General features: G+C 43.7%; 1 protein-coding gene across 2 annotated transcripts; it reads right to left on the bottom strand.

The window, feature by feature from the left end:
• Window positions 1–1043: 1043 nt before the first annotated feature.
• Window positions 1044–18909, bottom strand: CMAS (cytidine monophosphate N-acetylneuraminic acid synthetase). 2 transcript variants are annotated; one of them, XM_089689136.1, is made up of 9 exons: window positions 18636–18909; window positions 13723–13865; window positions 12044–12196; window positions 11681–11811; window positions 11375–11469; window positions 5306–5471; window positions 4454–4610; window positions 2641–2712; window positions 1044–2506 (listed from the first exon to the last, which is right to left on the bottom strand). In XM_089689136.1, exons 1-9 carry the CDS (start codon window positions 18818–18820, stop codon window positions 2331–2333), a joined length of 1278 nt encoding a protein of 425 aa, XP_089545262.1. In that variant the 5' UTR covers window positions 18821–18909; the 3' UTR covers window positions 1044–2330. The 2 variants fall into 2 exon arrangements, with proteins under 2 accessions (XP_089545262.1, XP_089545263.1); XM_089689137.1 differs by lacking the exon at window positions 2641–2712 and having other exon boundaries at window positions 18636–18904.
• Between the last annotated feature and the right edge of the window lie 734 nt (window positions 18910–19643).

Genomic DNA, 19643 nt, shown 5'->3' with positions numbered 1-19643 from the left:
ACTCAAATCACTTTTCAGAAGCGTTTGACAGACAGTGAGGAGGCAACATGTTGCCTCCTCTACACCCCTTTTAAATTTCACATGCAAGGCACGCGGCTGCAGCGTGGCCCCATTCACTTGAACAGGTCACGTTTGGTGGGCAGTAGTGCCCACCGTGTACACTGCCAGCCGCTGCCTTTGCAGCTTAAAGAAGTATTAAACCCAAAAGAAAACATTATGTTGCAAATATTATTCATAGATGTGACGGCTGTGGAGGAGGGCAAGTGGTTAAGGGAAAGGAGAAGTAAAGACATGGCTCAGCCACATGTTTTTACTGTTCCTACACTGCAAGTGTAAACAAACCCTAAAATGTGGTGGCTGCATTTGTTTTTTTAGGTTTTCTTTCCTTTATTTTCACCTGGTGATCCAGAAACACTTTCTGTCCTAAAGTGCCTCCACTCCACGGAAAAAGCAACAGTGGCACCTTTGGACAGCAGTACCGTCAATCTGGGGAGAGAATATAGTGTTACATAGACCCCAATTAACACTTTAAGCAGTTTCTTTTTCGTTTTGGGATAAAGATTTTACATAAACAAAGAGCACCTATGTAAGCACCTCTATTAGAGATCAAGGCAAACCATTTAACAATAACTGCCACTTTTGCTAAACAGCTTGTGCGGTTAAAGGTAGTTGAAAAATATCAGACTTACTGGCAGGATCAACAGGTAAAAATAAAAGAGAAAAAAAAAAAAAATACTGAAAACTATTAAAAAGGCAGCTAATACATCTAACAATTAGTAAGCTGCAGTAAATTCCATCTTTATTTTTGTGTTTAATATTGCATTGAGGAGATTATAGCTGAATATCTTGGTAGGGTCCACGGGGACAGCAGAAGAAAGGCAAAGACTTCTATTTACAAACGTGCATCAATGTATTACAAAAGCTAAACTGAATAAAAAAAAAAATGTGTTTTGAGTGGGCTTGCCTAAAAACTAAAGGGGTGCTATGGGAGCTAAAACAGACATTTCATAAGACATGGCACAAACACTAATCAAGGACAAAAATCAGACACATTATTCCTCTTTATTATGCTGTAAAATAAAGCAGTCATTGATTTCAATTGTTATCAAGCTCAAAAACCTTTTCTGTACATATAAAATGTCCATAATTACAACTGACACAATAATTAAAATACATTAAAAAAAAAAAAAAAAAAAAAGGAAGGACAGCCCATTGCACAACTTCCTAGCACAAAGTACCAACAATTCCCCAAGCTTTGTAAACAAAATACGGCTCAAGACCTTCACAGAGTCTGCATCTCACTTCAAAATTTAAGTCGATCACAGTCATGGATGCCACCAGCTTAAATCCAAGTCAAGTGACCACTTCCAGCCCCAAAACAGGCTTTCATTTATCTTCTCCAAACAGCTCAGTGACAGTGTGAACCTGGCTGGAGGTTGCATGAGCCAACCACACAGACACTGATCTGTTACTGCAAACTTTGCCTCCACGTATTGTAAGAGCTGAACTGGATGCAGTTTTGGATGGGCCTGTAATAGATTATGCAAACAAACTACTGTAAGTGCTAAAATTAAAAAAAACAAAAAACAAAAAAAAACACCCACGACTCTTCTGTGCACCTCTCTGATCCTGGTTTCACTTTGTTACTGGACTTGCCACGCCTCACCCAAAAAAGGCTTTCAAAACACTTATTGGGCACAGTAAAATTGGTAGGAGGAGCTTAGCAAGAAAACATGGAGGCTAAGCTTGCAGCAGCAAAGTGGAGCCAGTTTCAGAGGGGCACACTGGAGGGTTCCCGTCCAGCCATAACGATGGGTATCAGGCACCCTGTGGTTTCTCCTGGGCTGGACTTTTGCTTATAAACAGTTAAAATAGACAAGTAAAATCACACATCATGTGAACAACCAGTTTGTATATAAAATCCGTCCTATGCAAAGCGGCAGGTATCTTCCGGCCTAATAAAAATAAAGTAAAAAGGTAAAGCGAATAGAACATTAAATCTTCCTAAAATCTCTAACATAATAGATCGGAAATTAAAGTTTTGTGATATACAAAGACAATAAAATATAAAAATCATCACATATAACCTGCCAAAGGGCAGGAAGCAAAAGACAAACAAAACCAGCAGCATGAAAAGGTCATTGGTGATGTGAAGAACGGGACATTTCTGAGTCAGGATTAAACATCAGATAGTGAGAACTGCCTGTCAACTGGTCACCATTGCCATGGCACTGGACCTGTCTATGTAAACTTTGTTTCATGCAGCACTGACACTTCCGTCTGCAGTTCCCGATCCACAAAATCTCAGAGAATGACCCCCAGGGCTACATTTATCTTCCGGTCTCCATTAGAGTGATAACGTGATCAGCAAACTCCTGAATGGCTCCATAGCCGCCTCCATGCTGGCAGACGAAGCTGTCCATCATCTTGACTGCTGTGCAAGCATCACCAGGGACTCCGCGAGTCCCAGCCAACTTCAGGCACTCCACATCAGAATAACTGCAACCTGTGAGTTGGAAAACATGGAAAGATAAATGAATAAAGGAGGTCAGCTACCTTCATGTGCTGTGGTGTCATGGCATAGGAGACGTCATAAGAGCCTTGTGGGAGGGGCGGAAAAACAAACAGAAGATACCTCACCATTGTCGGAGGGGCTGACACACAAACTGCTGTAAGGAAATCTCAACATTGTGGGACAGGTGAAGCCACAAACTATTCTGGGGAAAAAAAAAAAAAAAACAAGGAGGGGAGGCACAAATTATTTGAGGAAAAGTGTCCAAACCAGTTTGTGAAGCAATTCTCGATATCCCTGGTGCCCAACCAGTGGGTCTTTGGCACTTTTTGTGTGGCCCTCAGAGCCCCTGCAGGCACTAATCGGTGTTTCTCTATTGCTCAGTTAGGCTTCTTTCACACTGATGCACGGTTTTCTTCTGCTTTTTTTTTAACGCAAAAGTGGAAGAAAAAAATGGGACCATGTAATTCTATGGAACTCTTCACACTGATCCACTGTGGGTCCGCTGCATTTTTTAAAAAATTCTGCTTGCTGCATTTTTGGTGCAGGTTTGGTGGGGTAAAAAAACTGCAACAAACACACACACACCTCCCCACTAAAACGACTGGAAAATGCTGTAAAAATGCATTAAAAAAAAAAAAAAAAAAAAAAAAAAAGCGCACCTGTATTGCGTTTGAGTCACATGCCCTGTAAGAAATGCAACAAAAAAATATAAATTTTTGCTATGGATCAGTGTGAAAGCAGCCTTGTAGTAATGATTTCTGTCTCTTGAAGCATGTACCCAGTCCCCAACAACTCCTATAGCGTGTTCACATTCTGACAGTCTACTGCAGCATGTCCACAGTCTCTGACCATCTTGTGTATCCGGTCTACAGTCTGACCATCTTGTGTCCTGTCTACAGTCTCTGACTAGAATTTCTTTCAGGTACTTATAGAGCGCTGTCAATTTACGCAGTGCTTTACATATATATTGTACATTCACATCAGTCCCTAACCAACCATCAAGGGGTGTACAACTCTAAGGTCCTTAATTCACATTCATGCATACACATACTAGGGCCAATTTAGACAGGATGTAATTCACCTACCAGCATGTTTTGGAGTGTGGAAGGAAACCAGAGTACCTGGAGGAAACCCACGCAGGAACAGGGAGAACATGCAAACTCCAGGCAGGTGGTGCCATGGTTGGGATTCGAACCAATGACCCCTAGTACTGCCAGGTGAAAGTGCTAATCCTGTTGAGTGTCTGCTGTCTTTGACACTGAATATTCACTGACATATGTGGGGCCCTTTGGTGATGTAGGGGGGGCCACACTTGAGGCCTCCCGTGTTAAGTTGAGCATCACTGTTCTTTATATTCCAGAATTCCTTCTCAAGCCAGAAAATGCCACATTATCGTAGCTCTTACAGTAAAGAACCCATTTCTCCAGTGCACAATAAAGCTCTATTCCTTTAAGGGGACTAGGTTATAAGGACAAACCCCTCATCTGTCTTCACATTCCTCCAGCAGTAAGAGGAGTGGAGATACAAGCTACTGAAGGGAAATCTCGCCATTGTGGGAGGGGCAGAGACAAACTATGGTAGGGAAATATGACCATTGTGGGAGGGGCAGAGACACAAAATGACTGCAGACAATTCTTGCCCTAGTAGGAGGGGCAGGGACAAACCACTCTGTGGAAACTTTAGAAGGAAATATTTACAAAAAGCCATTGGTTGAAATAATCCACTAGGTACTACTGGGTCTTACTGTCCATTCTAGCAGTTTTCATATATGGAGACGCTATGCAGGAATTCTCCACCTATAGTGATCAGCACCAATGACAGCAGCCAGGACGACAACAGATAGTGGCTGCTAGCTGTTACAAACACAGTTCTGTGTGAACCATGCATATTCCAGAGGTAAAGACAAACCCATACAGTCTTTGGAAGGAGAATACTGACCCATGTAGGCCACCTGGCTCCAGGAAGAGAGGCCCAACTCGCCCATCCATCGCTCCACAACCTCCTTCTTATTTGACACGTTTGCTTCAATCAAACATGGCAGATTCAGATTGGACACCAACGTTTTACTGATGTCCCTCTCTGAGAGGAGACGGACCTGAATGAAATCAGAGACTGTTATAACTCAGTTTACACATTTACACCATCCTTCCATGGAGCCATCTGTTACCAGTTTCAAGGAAAAGATTGGACAGAAGCTACCAAGACACATCTCAAGTGAGAACCAAGTGTCTAACCACAATGCAAGAAGGAAAAAAACTTGGTGAGCTGTCAGAAAGCCAGTGAGCTCCTACTGTATAGTGAGCTTCCTACAGTAAGCGGAAAACTCTCCCAAGAAGTTTTGTCAATTCTCTCTCCCCCCCCATAACCCTTCTCCAAGAATTAGAGAGCAGCTGTTCTGCGATCCAGCACTGCTTGGGATTTCAGTGCAGCAGAGACAGTGTTGTCATGTCAAACAGAAAGTTAAGGGCTCAATGGGTTTCTGGCAGATCTACACAAATTTTTCTGTATCTGCAGCATTATTAAAAGGAACAAAATTTGTGGAAATTTTGCCCAGAAACACACTTTAATAACCAAACTACTGTAAAAATCTTTTCAAGCTTCCAGATCTGCCTAACGGAGCTTCTGATTAGCTCGTTCTAGGAATGAATTGCTTGTTTCACTCAGAATGGATATACAATTTGCATCTAAAATGAGCAAACTCGATTGACTCATTCTTGTGTCATACTGTACTGTATATCTTCACTCCCATCAGCTTGGCAACTCCTCTCTCCCTCCTCATGTGTGACATACCTGCACATCTTTGTCCAGCAACATTCGGATTCCGTCTACATCCCGCAGGCTGTAGGAGATCAATTCATGTTCCTGATTAACGTAGATTCGCCCATCTGTCAGACATCCATCAACGTTACACACTAACAGCTTCACCACAGTCGGATTCTTGCCAAAATAGCCATACCTGCAGGATTGAAGAAAAAAAAGAGACCACACTGTAGAGTCCAGGGCAGGGGTGGATGCCAGAATATAAAAATCAGCCACTGCAAACAAGACTGAATTAAATCTCAAATCTATACCATGATCTCATGAGACATTTGATTAAAAGACCAACACGTATGGCAAAAACACCTTCCACAGTACCTCGGCAGGGATGAAAGCCAGGAGATTAATGGAGCTGTTACCAAGCATGCGCACACACATACGCAGGAACTCACAGTTGGGAGAAAGTACCCAGGCGTTCCATGTGCCTCCTATGGTTACAACCAGGGGTCTCCAGCCAGTTAGGGAACCCTAAATCCACAAGGGCTGTTTACTTCTATTAGGGGAGTTGCTGCAGAGCATTCCACCACCAGCAGTACCCCAGGACACTGCAGTCAGCGCCCAGCACACCACACATGGGGAAGTAGGGGGAACAGGGAACCCCAAAACCAAACCACCACCCCTCAGGGCACATGAGAAAAGGGGGGGGGGGGGGGAAGGTTCCTGATATCCCTTTTGGACGCGGTCGCACCTACCCAACAGGACACCTTGGCCCTCAGCCTGTGAGCTAGGACATGCTATGCAGTGCACGGTCAGCATGTAAGGGAGGGGAGAAGAAGACCCCACAGGGCCAGCAATCCCAGGGAGTACCAGTGCCCCAAACAGCATCTGTGGTGGGAAGGGAGGGGACATATCTTACTTCAGCAGAGTATGCGGGTAAGGCTCCCATGATCCTCCTCTCCACTGAAGTTTGGGGCTGTTGGCCAGGGTAACACTGACAAACTATAGGCACCTGGTCATATGTGTCCCTGCAAGACATTTAACTCGCTGGCCGCCCCGGTCCAGGATGAGGCTTAGTCACGGTCAACCTAGTGTGTAGCTGAATGTCTGCTTGTGCTCACTGGCCAGGCCAGGGTGACCACTGGATCTAGATTATCCAGCCCGTCACCCAGCACAGCTGTTGATTGAAGATCTCCACAGGTAAAAAAAAAAAAAAAAAAAAAAAAAAAAAAAAAAAAAGGGGAGGAGGAGGAGAAGCAAAAAAGAAAAAAAGGCTATGGAATCAAAGGTCCCAGTAGGGAACAAGGTCCTTACTCCTCAATGAGCAAAGGCAGATGATTCATGTAGCATTTCCTTACTGGAATCCATCTGCCCTTAACTCAGGAGTGAAGATGTGCTTAGTTAAGAAAGCCCCTCAACTGCATGAAAGAAAAAAAAAAATTGCCCATGATGTCTCCTGGTATAAATTATATAATTTTGGCCTAGGCCAGAAAAAAAAGGAAGCAACTAAACATTTTTTTTTTAAACAATATAAATATACGGTACTTTCCTATCTGTGTAATAATGCTAGCAGCATAAGGATTAAAAATAGTGAATGTTTAGTTCCACTTCAAACACAGGAAGCATACAGCTAGTATTCAGGAGGAATTCAAGACAAAAAAGATAAATCTTTCAATTTAGTGATTAAGTAAATGACAATTCTAGATGTTCCCCAAAACAGAGCAAATTTTGAAATCACACTAAACCCTCAAGCAAAAACAAGTTTATAAACAGCATTATAAATAAAACAAAAAACTTCCCTATTAATTCACAAACAATATTTAGTGACTTTTTCCTACATATCTGTGGAAGATATTTCCCATACACTTCCTTTTTTTGAGGTACAAGCAGGGCACATGTATTACAGTCAGAAGCGCTGCTCTACAAAGACTACATCTCTAAGGCTGGCCATACATTATACAAATTTTCTTGAGATTTTTGGTTTAGATTTACCAAAAACCATATAATATGAGGTCATACCTAAACACTTTCAGTTGTATCAAATTAGGCAGGCTCTTGCACTACATAGTTGAAGGCAAATCTAAAGGAAATTGGGCAAACATTGGACAGAAAATTGTATAGTGTATGGCCAGCCTAAAGAGGAACTGTGCTTGTATACACCAGAACACATGCATGTCTATTACCATCATCAGTGCAGCTGCTCTTATCCCAGTCCCACTGTCACTCGGTGCTTGTCTGGGCAGTGCTGTGGTTAACACAGATTTCAGAGCTTCTACGTACCAGAACTGGATGCATCGACATGCAGAGTAGCCACCCGCATAAAGAAAGTGGCATCACAAGACGTTTTACATTTTTTTTTTTTTGGCATAAACGGTCTGACACGAATATTACAAGGTATCCAGATGAACAAATACAAGGTATGGATTTTTAAAAAAATGGATTATTTAGTGACTCTTTATTTTCAGGTCCACTTTCAAAGAAACCTAGGTGTGGATATTTTTAGAATTAAAAAAAAACTAGATTAAATGTTGAGAAAGGCTGTTATAGAGGGATCTCACAGGTATGGTATATACATAGTTAGTACATTGATCCAAGCGTTACTAAACCCACAACAGTAAAATCAGTCTAGATATGTAGTAAAGCATGCTTGTTATACTCACTGTGGAACCTAAGGGCTTAATCCTCTGCACTGTATAAAAAAACACTGTCTTCTCTGATCCTCCCCTTCTTCCAGTGTCCCCCTCTTATCTCCTGATAAGACATATTGTGTGGAGTCACACTGCACATGTTCAGTTTGGTGTGTATTGCTAGAGGGTTTTTTTTTTCCTTGGGTGAGTGCATGTGATCAGCACAGGGGCAATCAGCACTGTCCAGACAGAGCTCAGGGGGTTCTGCATCCTCCTGGAGCAGAATGAAAAATTCCTCCTACAAGCTTTAACATGTGCTCGGATGTACACTGATACAAGTCACAAGACTGCTCTAACTGCTGATGAGAAAAGATATTTAGCAGTTTATATTTACTAAAATAATTGTTTTTTCATTTTCTGTGTACTGTGGGAGACCAGATATAGTAATTGCAGGGTCTGGGGTTTAGTAACACTTGAATGTAACTATGCATGCAACATTTTTTTTTTTTTTTTTTTTAAACACAGAGGAAAGCTTTAAATAATTTTCAGTGCTCAGGGAACCCCTGCGAATAGTTACCAATTTAAAAGTTCACAGTACACTAGTATGATAGTCACTTAGAAAAATGCTCCTTAGATCTGTGATCCTTGGAAAGAATCCCCCTTTTACAGAGAGCTAAAAAGATCATTGTTGATAGTAGTTACTTATCTGAGAGACAGAAGTTACTCATGTTCAAGCAAACCTAGCAACCTTTGGAGGAACCCTAGGGTTCCACAGAACTCTAGTTGAGAAAGGGATTTTCAGCTTCTAGTGCAGCCTATAGTAAACATTGAAACTGCAGTGACTTCCTCTAACTTCCAGATCCTGTGCCAAGTGTCTGCCCTGCTGCATTGTGACCCCAGGAAATCGCCTGCGCAGCACAAGCGCCATTCAGCGACAACTTTGCATTTTTTCAATGAATGCAAAGTGTTCTGATTGGACGGGGCAGTGCTATTGTGCTTTTCAGACTGTCCAATCAGAGAATGCTTTGCATTTATAAAAAAAATAAATAAATGCAAAAGCATTTTTGAATGGCATCTGTGCCTAAGGATTGCCTGCATTTACAATGCAGCAGGTAAGCTGCTCAGCAAAGGAACTGGAAGTTAGTGGTTACACTGCTATAGCGGCATCTACTGTAGTGTTTGTCAGCTTCTACAGGGATCCCACGGGTATGGTATATATGCATAGTTACATTGGCCCCAGCTGGATCAATATCACTATGTACAAATATCCATACCAGTCTCATGGAAATGGGTCTTTATCAGTGGGGCCACATACATGTGCTGCTGTGTGCGTGCTCAGAGTGCACTACATAGCATGCTCCTGGCACACAGAACGAGCTATCAGTGACAGATCAGAGTTTCATATCAATATTTAGAATGCTGGTTCCTAATCACTGTGATAGCCTCTGATTGGCCATCACAGTGATCAGTTGCTGTACAGCACTGTATTGTTTTCTCCTTGACTTGAGGGAAAAAAAATAAAAAAATACATTGTATCTTATTCTTCTTGTGGATAAAATGTATAATGTACACACACACACACACACACACACACACACACACACACACACACACACACACTATTGATGAGGATTATTGTTATTACCGTATATACTCGAGTATAAGCCGACCCGAATATAAGCCGAGGTACCTAATTTTACCACAAAAAACTGGGAAAAACTATTGACTCGAGTATAAGCCGAGGGTGGGAACACCAGTGGGAGGAAGAGTGCCCCATCATTGGTGTCAGTGGGAGGAAGAGTGCCCCATCATTGGTGTCAGTGGGAGGAAGAGTGCCCCATCATTGGTGTCAGTGGGAGGAAGAGTGCCCCATCATTGGTGTCAGTGGGAGGAAGAGTGCCCCATCATTGGTGTCAGTGGGAGGAAGAGTGCCCCATCATTGGTGTCAGTGGGAGGAAGAGTGCCCCATCATTGGTGTCAGTGGGAGGAAGAGTGCCCCATCATTGGTGTCAGTGGGAGGAAGAGTGCCCCATCATTGGTGTCAGTGGGAGGAAGAGTGCCCCATCATTGGTGTCAGTGGGAGGAATAGTGCCCCATCATTGGTATCAGTGGGAGGAATAGTGCCCCATCATTGGTGTCAGTGGGAGGAATAGCATCCCATCATTGGTGTCAGTGGGAGGAATAGCATCCCATCATTGGTGTCAGTGGGAGGAATAGCATCCCATCATTGGTGTCAGTGGGAGGAATAGCGCCCCATCATTGGTGTCAGTGGGAGGAATAGCGCCCCATCATTGGTATCAGTGGCAGGAATAGTGCCCCATCATTAGTATCAGTGGGGGGAATAGCACCCAATTATTGGTGTCAGTGGATTAGTGCCCCATGTTTGGTATCAGTGGGAGGAATAGTGTCCCATCATTGGTGTCAGTGGGAGGAATAGTATCCCATCATTGGTGTCAGTGGGGGGGTGGAGGAATAGTGCCCCATCGTTGGTGTCAGTGGGGGGGAGGAAAAGTGCCCCATCGTTGGTGTCAGTGGGAGGAATAATGCCCCATCATTGGTATCAGTGACACCAATGATGGGGCACTATTCCTCCCACTGACACTTGTTGACCCCTGTTCCAGTATGGTGCTGCTGCAGCCAGCATATGTGGTTGCAGCAGCACCTAAGCACGGCACACTTACCTGCATCTCCTGCACTCGATTTTCGCGGGGCCGCTCAGCTCCGCCTCCTCACCGGTGTTTGGCCGCCTGTGTGCCTTTCCTGAGCTACAGTTCTGGAGGCCAATCAGCGGTGAGAAGGCGGAGCCGAGCAGCCGCGCGAACATCCAGTGGACGAACCGAATGAAGGAGCAGCCGCGCTTCCTGGACCGGATCGTTGTGGGACCGGAGCCAGGTAAGAGACAGCAGCCCCCTGCAGACGTTGACTCGAGTATAAGCCGAGGGGGCCGTTTTTCAGCACAAAAAATGTGCTGAAAAACTCGGCTTATACTCGAGTATATACGGTATTAATAAAATAAAGACGAAACAGGGTTTGATTTAGGTTAGTGTCAGGGCTAGATTTGTTATTACTATACAGGATTTATACAGTACCAACAGTTTGGCCCTGCTCATGAGAGCTTAGGTCGAAGGTCGAGGCCAGAGTCAAAGGCTGGTATCAAAGCTCTGGGTCAGTGTATTTTAGGTAGCATTAAAGGGGAAAAAAAAAAACAAAAAAAAAAACTTAACACCTCAACACAGTTTTGCAACTTTGACATGTGTTAATATTGTACATGTAATTGCCTACTTAGTGTATTCAGATGAAATATACCTTGTCCTTTTTTCAGAGGAAATTGGGCTTTCATTTGCTTGTAAATGGTAATGGATGTCACCTATAAAAAAAACTGTATGCAACCTAAAACTCTTTGACAAAACACTAAATTAAAAAAAAAAAAAAGAAGCTTCAGTAGAAAGGTGAAATGATCACAAAATATTGATTTCACCTTTTAACCCTTTGTTCTGCAATGGGCCAGTCTAGATCGATATCAATATCCACACTGTGCTCCGGCTTCATTTCATAGTAAGCCAACTTTCCATCCTAAAAATAAGAGAATACAAGACAAGAAGTCACAGGCCAAACAGTAATATATCTAATAGAAGATCATGGATACTGTTGCAGTATGAGAATGCCACCTTCCATTAATAAATATTCTCTACTCCAGCATCTCTCCCTTCCACCCAAGGGACAACATAAAAATGTTACAGTAACAGTTCTGCAAGTGGATTGTGAGCACAGAATAGGCTCTGACCTGTAGTAATCCCTTAGTGAGCAGCTCTCTGGTTGCAAAGTAAAAGGATCCATTCTCATGAAGCTCTCCTTTCCAGTCCTGGCGACGTGGGCGGCGTGCTGGGGTAAAGTTCTCTGCTACCGTTGTCTCTCCTGCAAAATACACAAAAATGTATTTTATTTATTTTTATTTGAGGAAAGCATCCAAACAGGTTTTAGACACAACCTGCTTTATAATTTTAGAATCCCTTTCTGGGCCAGAAAACTCTCAATTACCATAACTCTTAAAATAAAGAACCTTTTTATCTGCAGTTCCCCAAATTGATCTTTTCTTTATGGTCAAAAGGTAAAGATTGAGGATATGATGAAAGTACAAACACCTCACCTGCCTTCACCTCCTTCCAGCGGAATAAATGATGCCTGACCACAGAGAACACAGAGTCGTAGCCTTGGTTCTGGATCAAGTCCACCACCTTGATGAGGTCGTTGGGGTGCAGACACGGAGATGTGGCTTGTATGTTCCCAACTATGTCTACCTCTGTGAAGGGAAACAAAAAAAAAAAAACACACCACACTGTATCCCATTACAGCAGTATAGAATGATAAACAAAGAATATATTCTGCATGGCTGCATGGCTGAAAGAGAGCAATGGTTGGCAGGTCTCCATGAATCAAAACAGAACCCCAATGCTTTTAAATCAGACCATGTTACGTCACCTCGCCAATTCAGGACAGAGTGACAGTATCTCCTTAAAGTGTTGGAAACCTCAAGTTCAATAAATAAAAAACGACATATACCATATCAATGCTTTTACAATGTAAATCCAAACTGCAGTACTTGTACCTTCATTTTTTGTTTCCTGCACCTGTCACAGCCCTCAGAAAATCTCTGATCCGTCGGCATGTCTGCATGCCGGAGCTTGGGAGGTTTAGTCGTGACTAGTCATGGGACTCTACTCCAATTTGTACACTCCCCCTACCAATCACACTAGCGGGCTTAGCAGCTTTCCTCTGCCGATTTCCAGGCTGACAGCGGGGCAGCGCAAACCCCCCCGTCGGCTGGCCACACCCCCACGAATACCAACCAATCTGAGATCCAGGAAAGCACCACCTGACGTCATCTTTTCCAATAATGCTCAGGTGGGAAGCAACCAATCCTGGGTGAGCCAGAGGAGGAAGGGGGAGTAATCTGAGCAAATTCTGGACACACACACCCCCCCTTCTCTCATGCTCGAGCAAGTGAACCATGTAGTCTGTCAGTCACAGCAGTGAGGGTGTGGCAACACAAATTTCTTTAATGTGTCACTTGTTAACACTGCAGGGAAGCGGAGAGAATTTACAGTGTTACTAAACCCAGGACCCTGCATCCACTATACCTGGTCTCCCAGGACCCTGCATCCACTATACCTGGTCTCCCACAGTACACACAACATGGAAATGCAATTATTTTAGTAAATATAAACGGCTAAATAACTTTTCTCATCAGCAGTTACAGCAGTCTTGTGACTTCTACCAGTGTCCAGCTGAGCACTGGATAATCTTGTAGGAGTTTTCATTCTCCTCTGACTGTCCTATGAGGCTGCATAACACCTGACCCTTTGTCTGGACAGTGCCAATTGGCCCTGTACTGATCACATGCACCCACATAAAGAAAAAAAAAAAAAAAACTCTAGCAATACACAGTAAACTGAGCATGTGCAGAGTGACTCCTAGAGCTCTGTAGTATTAGCAGATGAATTGGGGACAATAGAAGAAATGGAGGATCAGAGAAGACAGGATCAAACAGCCTTTTTACACAATGCCAATGAGCATATCAAGCATGCTTTACTGCATATACATACTGATTTTACGGTTGTGGGTTTGACAATGCTCTAAGATTGCTGGATGCTCCTTTCTTAGCAAAACTGGGGACATATGGCTTCTGCTGCGGTTTACAACGACTTTAAAGTCCACCCTGACCCATACATAAGCACTTCCTCGCTACTTTACCCAATTACATCGTCACTGGTGACAGCTCAGTGTAAAATGATTGTAGTCCTGTGAAATACATTCTGGATGACGAACCTGGGTGATGCTTCAGGAACTCCTGTATGGTCTCCAGGGAGCTGGTTGCATCTTGGGAGACCTCGGGGCTTCTCCGGTGAACCTTTGCACCATACTGCTTGGCCACCTTCTCAATCTCATCATGGTCTGTGGACACCCACACACTGCAAGAGAGAAAAACCATCAATGAATCAGTGATGAGATTTCAGAGCTGAGATTTCACACTTTGACACCGATTCACTTGTAAAAGGAACTAATCAAGAGGGACCAGTCTGTGCCTGGATGAGTGGGGTAGGGGGGAAGTTGGTGGGGAGAATGCGGGGAATTGGGAGACTTGGTGATCAAGATTCCATACAAGTTCAAATCAGAATCAAATTCAACAGCCTATGATCTTAATAAAAAAATAATAATTTATTCTACTTGTTTCCCAGCTGCTGGATAACATTACCTTCCAGATAATATAAACCTCCCTTTCCCTCTGGTCACTCTCAATAGATCTCCCAGTTAATATAGGTGCATACATTAAAAAAAAAACAACAAAAACACAGGGACGAGGGGTGTTCAAGTCAAATCGGGACTTGGTGTGATGGTGCATCTTAAAGTAGTAAGTGGCAAGTGTGTCCTATTACTGATGGTGGCGCACATGTCGTGGGCCAGTCCAGAGACCAGTAATCAAGATGACAGACAATAGTGTTAGTGCGTGCATGGAACAGCATGTGATGATGGAGTTTCTTGTGAACGAAGGCGTAAAACCGGTGGATGTCTACATAAGACTTCAAGCACAGTACGGTAATGAAAGTGTGAAAGCAGTCTATTGGCCAAAAAGGTGCTGAAAATAAATTCATATTCATTTAAATTCATGATATTAATTAGTCAAATACTATATATATATATATCTCAATCAAAAACTGTCCATTTCGGTTTTCAGCCAAATGCATCCTGAATTTTCAGTTTCAGTCCAGATTTTTTTTTTTTTTTTTTTAAATTCTTCTTCCTGAAGATGATCTATTGGTCGTAACGCATCGAGGGCTTATGATGCAACTTCCGCCGTCACTTCCGCTGTTTGGAACGCGGCGGCCTTTTTAACTCCCATTCAGAATAACAAGGCTGAATACACCTAGTGCCAGGAAAGGCACTGTTTTTGTGAGTGCCATTTTTATTGTTTGACCCCATTATTAAAGCTCTTATGGTTTTACACTATGGATGTCTGGTTTTATTTTATTTTATACTGAAAATATGAATTACTGCCTGTGAAGTAGAGGAGCTTTCTGGTATTGATGCAGCCCTAGTGGAGGGTTACTGGTTACCCCCAGCAACCACGGTTAAGAGTGAAGGAATACTGGCCAACAATACCATATTGCATACTGGGATAGTCCCAAAAGCGCATTTGACTAACCTAGAGATAGGTGGTCATGAGAGGATGGTGAATATACATCCATGTGGGGCACCAGTGTGAGCGCAGTGAAGCACTTGTCACCGCAGTACGGAGGTTCACCGTTAAGGATACAGTACCATTGCACTTAAATTCACACGGTGGGACTGAATACCAATATTTTGATTTTTGTTTATTGTTATCACTTTAAATTTGTACACTGCCATTTAGTTAATTTCCATATTCATTTCACTAAACGGATTAAACTTGATAACCACCTCAATGCCACTATACATATATTGCAACGCCCACCATTTTATTCTCTAGAGCCTCGGTTTAAAAAATATATAATGTTTGAGGGTTCTAAGAAATTTTCTAGGAAAAAAAAAAATGTTTTCATGATTTTTACATGTATGAGATAAATAGCCTTGGGTCAAGTACAATATATCTAAACTCAAGAATAAAAATATCCTGTATTAAAACGGAGCAGTCCCTAAAGCTGGGTATACATTATTAGAATTTTGTTCAACATTTTTTGCTGTAAGAACATTTATTTGATTTTCTAATCATTTGTCAGGTTAAATTGACGTGCGTTTATGACCACAGTGGTGCGAAGATGAAAAAAACAACAGGATGGAATTGTTTTCTAAAATGTACGAATGTCTAACAATGAATGTGGTTTTTGCCCAGTAAAGTCCATTCTTTACAAAATTGAATATTAAAAGCAAACAAAATCTTTCAAATGACATTTGAATGGTATGAGAATTGTCGTACCAATTTTTGTTTGACGTTCTACTGGTGTATGCCCAGATCTCATTTGTTTTCTTTATTGAAGCTTTATTTTCACCTGATCTTAGCAGCAACAAACTTCCTGTCCTAGGCGGACAACACTAACTGTACTGTATTTATGGAAGAACAGTATTGTCACACTAGGACTGGACTACAGAACATCTCCCCCTCTTCTCATAAGATGGGGGTAGGGATGGGAGCTGTAGTCCACAGACATACATAGATGGGAAGAATATAACAGATAACAGTGAAGCACAGGCAGAGAGCACAGGAGGGTCTCAGCTCAGAAGATTTCTGGCAGGATCAACTGTTTGTTTGTTTTTTCACTTATTAACCACTCTCCATCTGCTCTACAGAATATTTACTGCTACAGGGCAGACGTTCTGTGAAAAATCACATATAAACGTGATTTTGCACTTCTGCCACTGGGGAGGGGGGGGGGCGCATGCCTGTCACTGGAGAACCACTTGTGCTGTGATTGGACACAGCAGAAGCCGATCAATAGATGCTGGCCAATGGATGAGCATCGGCATCTGTTGATCGCCGAGGAGATGACCAAGTACAGCTCTGCCCATGTAAACAAAGCAGAGCGGTTATGTCAATGGTGATCTACTGGATTTTATTCAGGGAATAAAATCTAACAGATTTCCTAGTAAAAACAGTACACTGTACAAACAAAAACACTGGCTAGGCACACAATTAACCCTCTGATTGCCTTAGATGTTTACCCCCAATCAAGCGCTTATCAGGATTTTTATTTTTTTACCAAAAGTATGTAGCAGAATACGTTTTAGCCTAAATTTATTAAATTTCATTTAAATGTTTTATTAGATATGTTTTATAGCAGAAAAGTAAAGAAAATATTGCTTGGGGTTTTGTTTTAAGTTGTCTGTGTTTTTTTCTCATTTATAGCGCAAAAAATAAAAAAATCCAGTGGTGATCAAATACCACTAAAAGAAAGCTATTTGTGGGGAAAAAAATGACAAATTTAATTGATAAATGTCATGTATTTACAGCACTGCATGACTGCGCAATTGTCAGTTAAAGTAACGCAGCGCTCTATCGCAGAAAATATCCTGGTCAGGAAGGGGGAGGTAAATCTTCTGGAGGTCAAGTGTTAAACACATAAGAAAAACACTTTCAATGGATTAACAAATCAAAAAGGAACAAAGTTTGTTAGGGCTTATATAATGCAGGAAATATTAGAACTGAAGCAGATTTTTAACACAATGTGAAGTGTGGGCTTTACAGATTGTCAGATATTGCCAAAAGTACTGGCCTGCCTTCACATGTTCATGAACTTTAATGGCCCCCCAGTCTTGCTCCGTAGGGTTCAATATTCAGTTGCCCCCCCTTCGCAGCTATAACAGCTTCAACTCTTCTGGGAAGGCCGTCCACAAGGTTTAGGAGTGTGTCTATGGGATTGTTTGACCATTCTTCCAGAAGCACATTTGTGAGGTCAGGCACGGATATCTGATGAGAAGTCCTGGCTCGCAGTCTCCACTCTAATTCATCCCAAAGGTGTTCTATCGGGTTGAGGTCAGGACTGTGCAGGCCAGTCAAGTTCCTTCACCCAAAACTCATCCATGTCTTTATGGACCTTGCTTTGTACACTGGTGCGCAGTTATGTTGGAACAGGAAGGGGCCATCCCCAAACTGTTCTCACAAAGTTGGGAGCACGAAATTGTCCAAAATGTCTTGGTAAGCTGACACCTGAAGAGTTCCTTTCAGTGGAACTAAGGGGGCCAAGCCCAACCCCTGAAAAACAACCCCACACCATAATCCCCCCTCCACCAAACTTTACACTTGGCACAATGCAGTCAGGCAAGTATTCTCCTGGAAACAGCCAAACCCAGACACGTCCATTGGATTGGCAGACAGAAGCGTGATTCATCACTCAAGAGAACACATCTCCACTGCTCTAGAGTCCAGTGGCGGTGTGCTTTACACCACTGCATCGGACTTTGCATTGTACTTAGTGATGTAAGGCTTGGATGCAGCTTCTTGTCCATAGAAACCCATTCCATGAAGCTTTCTATGCACTGTTGTTGTGCTAATCTGAAGGCCACATGAACTTTGGAGGTCTTTAGCTATTGACTCTGCAGACAGTTGGAGACTTCTGTGCACTGTGAGCTTCAGCATGCCCTGACCCCGCTCTGTCATTTTATGTGGCCTACCACTTCATGGCTGAGTTGCTGTTGTTCCCAGTTGCTTCCACTTTGTTATAATACCACTAACAGTTGACCGTGGAATATTTAGTAACAAGGAAATGTCAGGGATGGACTTATTGCACAAGTGACAACCTATCACGGGACCACGCTTGAATTCACTGAGCTCCTGAGAGTGACCCATTCTTTCACAAATGTTTGTAGAAGCAGTCTGCATGTCTAGGGGCTTGATTATATACACCTGTGGCCATGGAGGTGATTGGAACACCTGAATCCAATGATTTGGAGGGCTGGCCCAATACTTCTGGCAGTATAGTGTGTCTATGTAGATCCCCCTCCTCTTCAATAGTATGGGGGATGTTCCCTCCACCAATGACACACGACAATACAGGATTATGACAGGGATGTGTCCTCTTCCTACAGAGAACCAGAACATTAATCAGTGAATCCAGCACACACAGAAAAACCACATGAGTAGGTGGGGCAACACCACTACTATTAGCGGATTGGACCCATTAAATGGGCAGGGCAGCCTGTCTAGCAGTAGATTGGCTCCCCGTGTGAGCGGGGCGTTCTCCATAACATTAAGTGGGCGTGTCACTGACCTATCGAAGTGTCCGCAGTCTATGGCGGCCCGCAGCACCCAGGCGATGAGCGGCTTCCCGGCCAGTGCCCGGATATTCTTCAGTGGGATCCCCTTGCTGCCGCCCCGGGCCAGGACCAACGCCGCCAGGTGTCCCCGCTTTTTCTTCTTCCTGTCCGGCCCGTCCACAGCAACCTCCGCCGACATCTTTCAGCTTTTCCGCGCTCGTCACCTCCAGTGGAAATGCTTTATTGATGAGGGCGTGGCCTAGGCGCTACGTCCCTTAGAAGGGGTTGGGAGAACGGGGAGCATTGGTGGGAGTCAGCGAGGGTATGGGCGGGGCCTTGTGGAGGCGGGTCCCCGTTGATTGTTGGACACGTTTCTCCTCGTAGGAGGAAGGTGACGTCCGCTCACTGTGGGCGTGTCCTGGGAGCGGAGCAGCTGGGGGATGCTTTCAGAAGAGTACATATGAGATCGCGGACATTGCAGTCTTCTCATGTTCCATGATGTGGGATAAACAGCTGGACGTACTGCAGAGTCTCAGCCTCAGAGCTGTATACTTGGTGGGAGGAGACCAGACCAGTCTGGCTGTATAGTGCTCCTGCTGGTATGAGGGGTCTTGAGCAGGGGCGGACTGACAACTCATGGGGCCCACGGGCAATAGGGGATCATGGGGCCCCTGTGCCCTTGCCCAAACTCAAAAAAGCCTATTAAAAAGGTACCAGGGGCATCTCATGGGGCCCCCTACTGACCCCGAGCCCCCGGGGAGTGCCCGAGTTTTCAAATGGTCAGTCAGCCCCTGGTCCTGAGAGGGTGAAGGTGGGGGATGGGAGTATTTCCCTGCTGGCCCCCTCCTGATATGACTGCTACATTATTTGGTCAGGTGCTGGGACGGCGGAGAGCTCGCGGTATGAAGCGCCCCCTGGGAGTGGTGTCCTGGGGGCCCCAGTGTGACACTGCACTAGGCCGTGGCTTTTTTCTGCACTGCTCCTCATGGGCTGGACTGTGACAGTTTTTGTTACCAGGCTGC

This window comes from Staurois parvus, unplaced genomic scaffold, assembly GCF_062004578.1.
Source record: "Staurois parvus isolate SC_StPar_1 unplaced genomic scaffold, SC_StPar_1.0 ptg000469l, whole genome shotgun sequence".
Classification (NCBI taxonomy): Eukaryota; Metazoa; Chordata; class Amphibia; order Anura; family Ranidae; genus Staurois; species Staurois parvus.
This window is presented reverse-complemented; position numbering and strand designations above follow the sequence as displayed.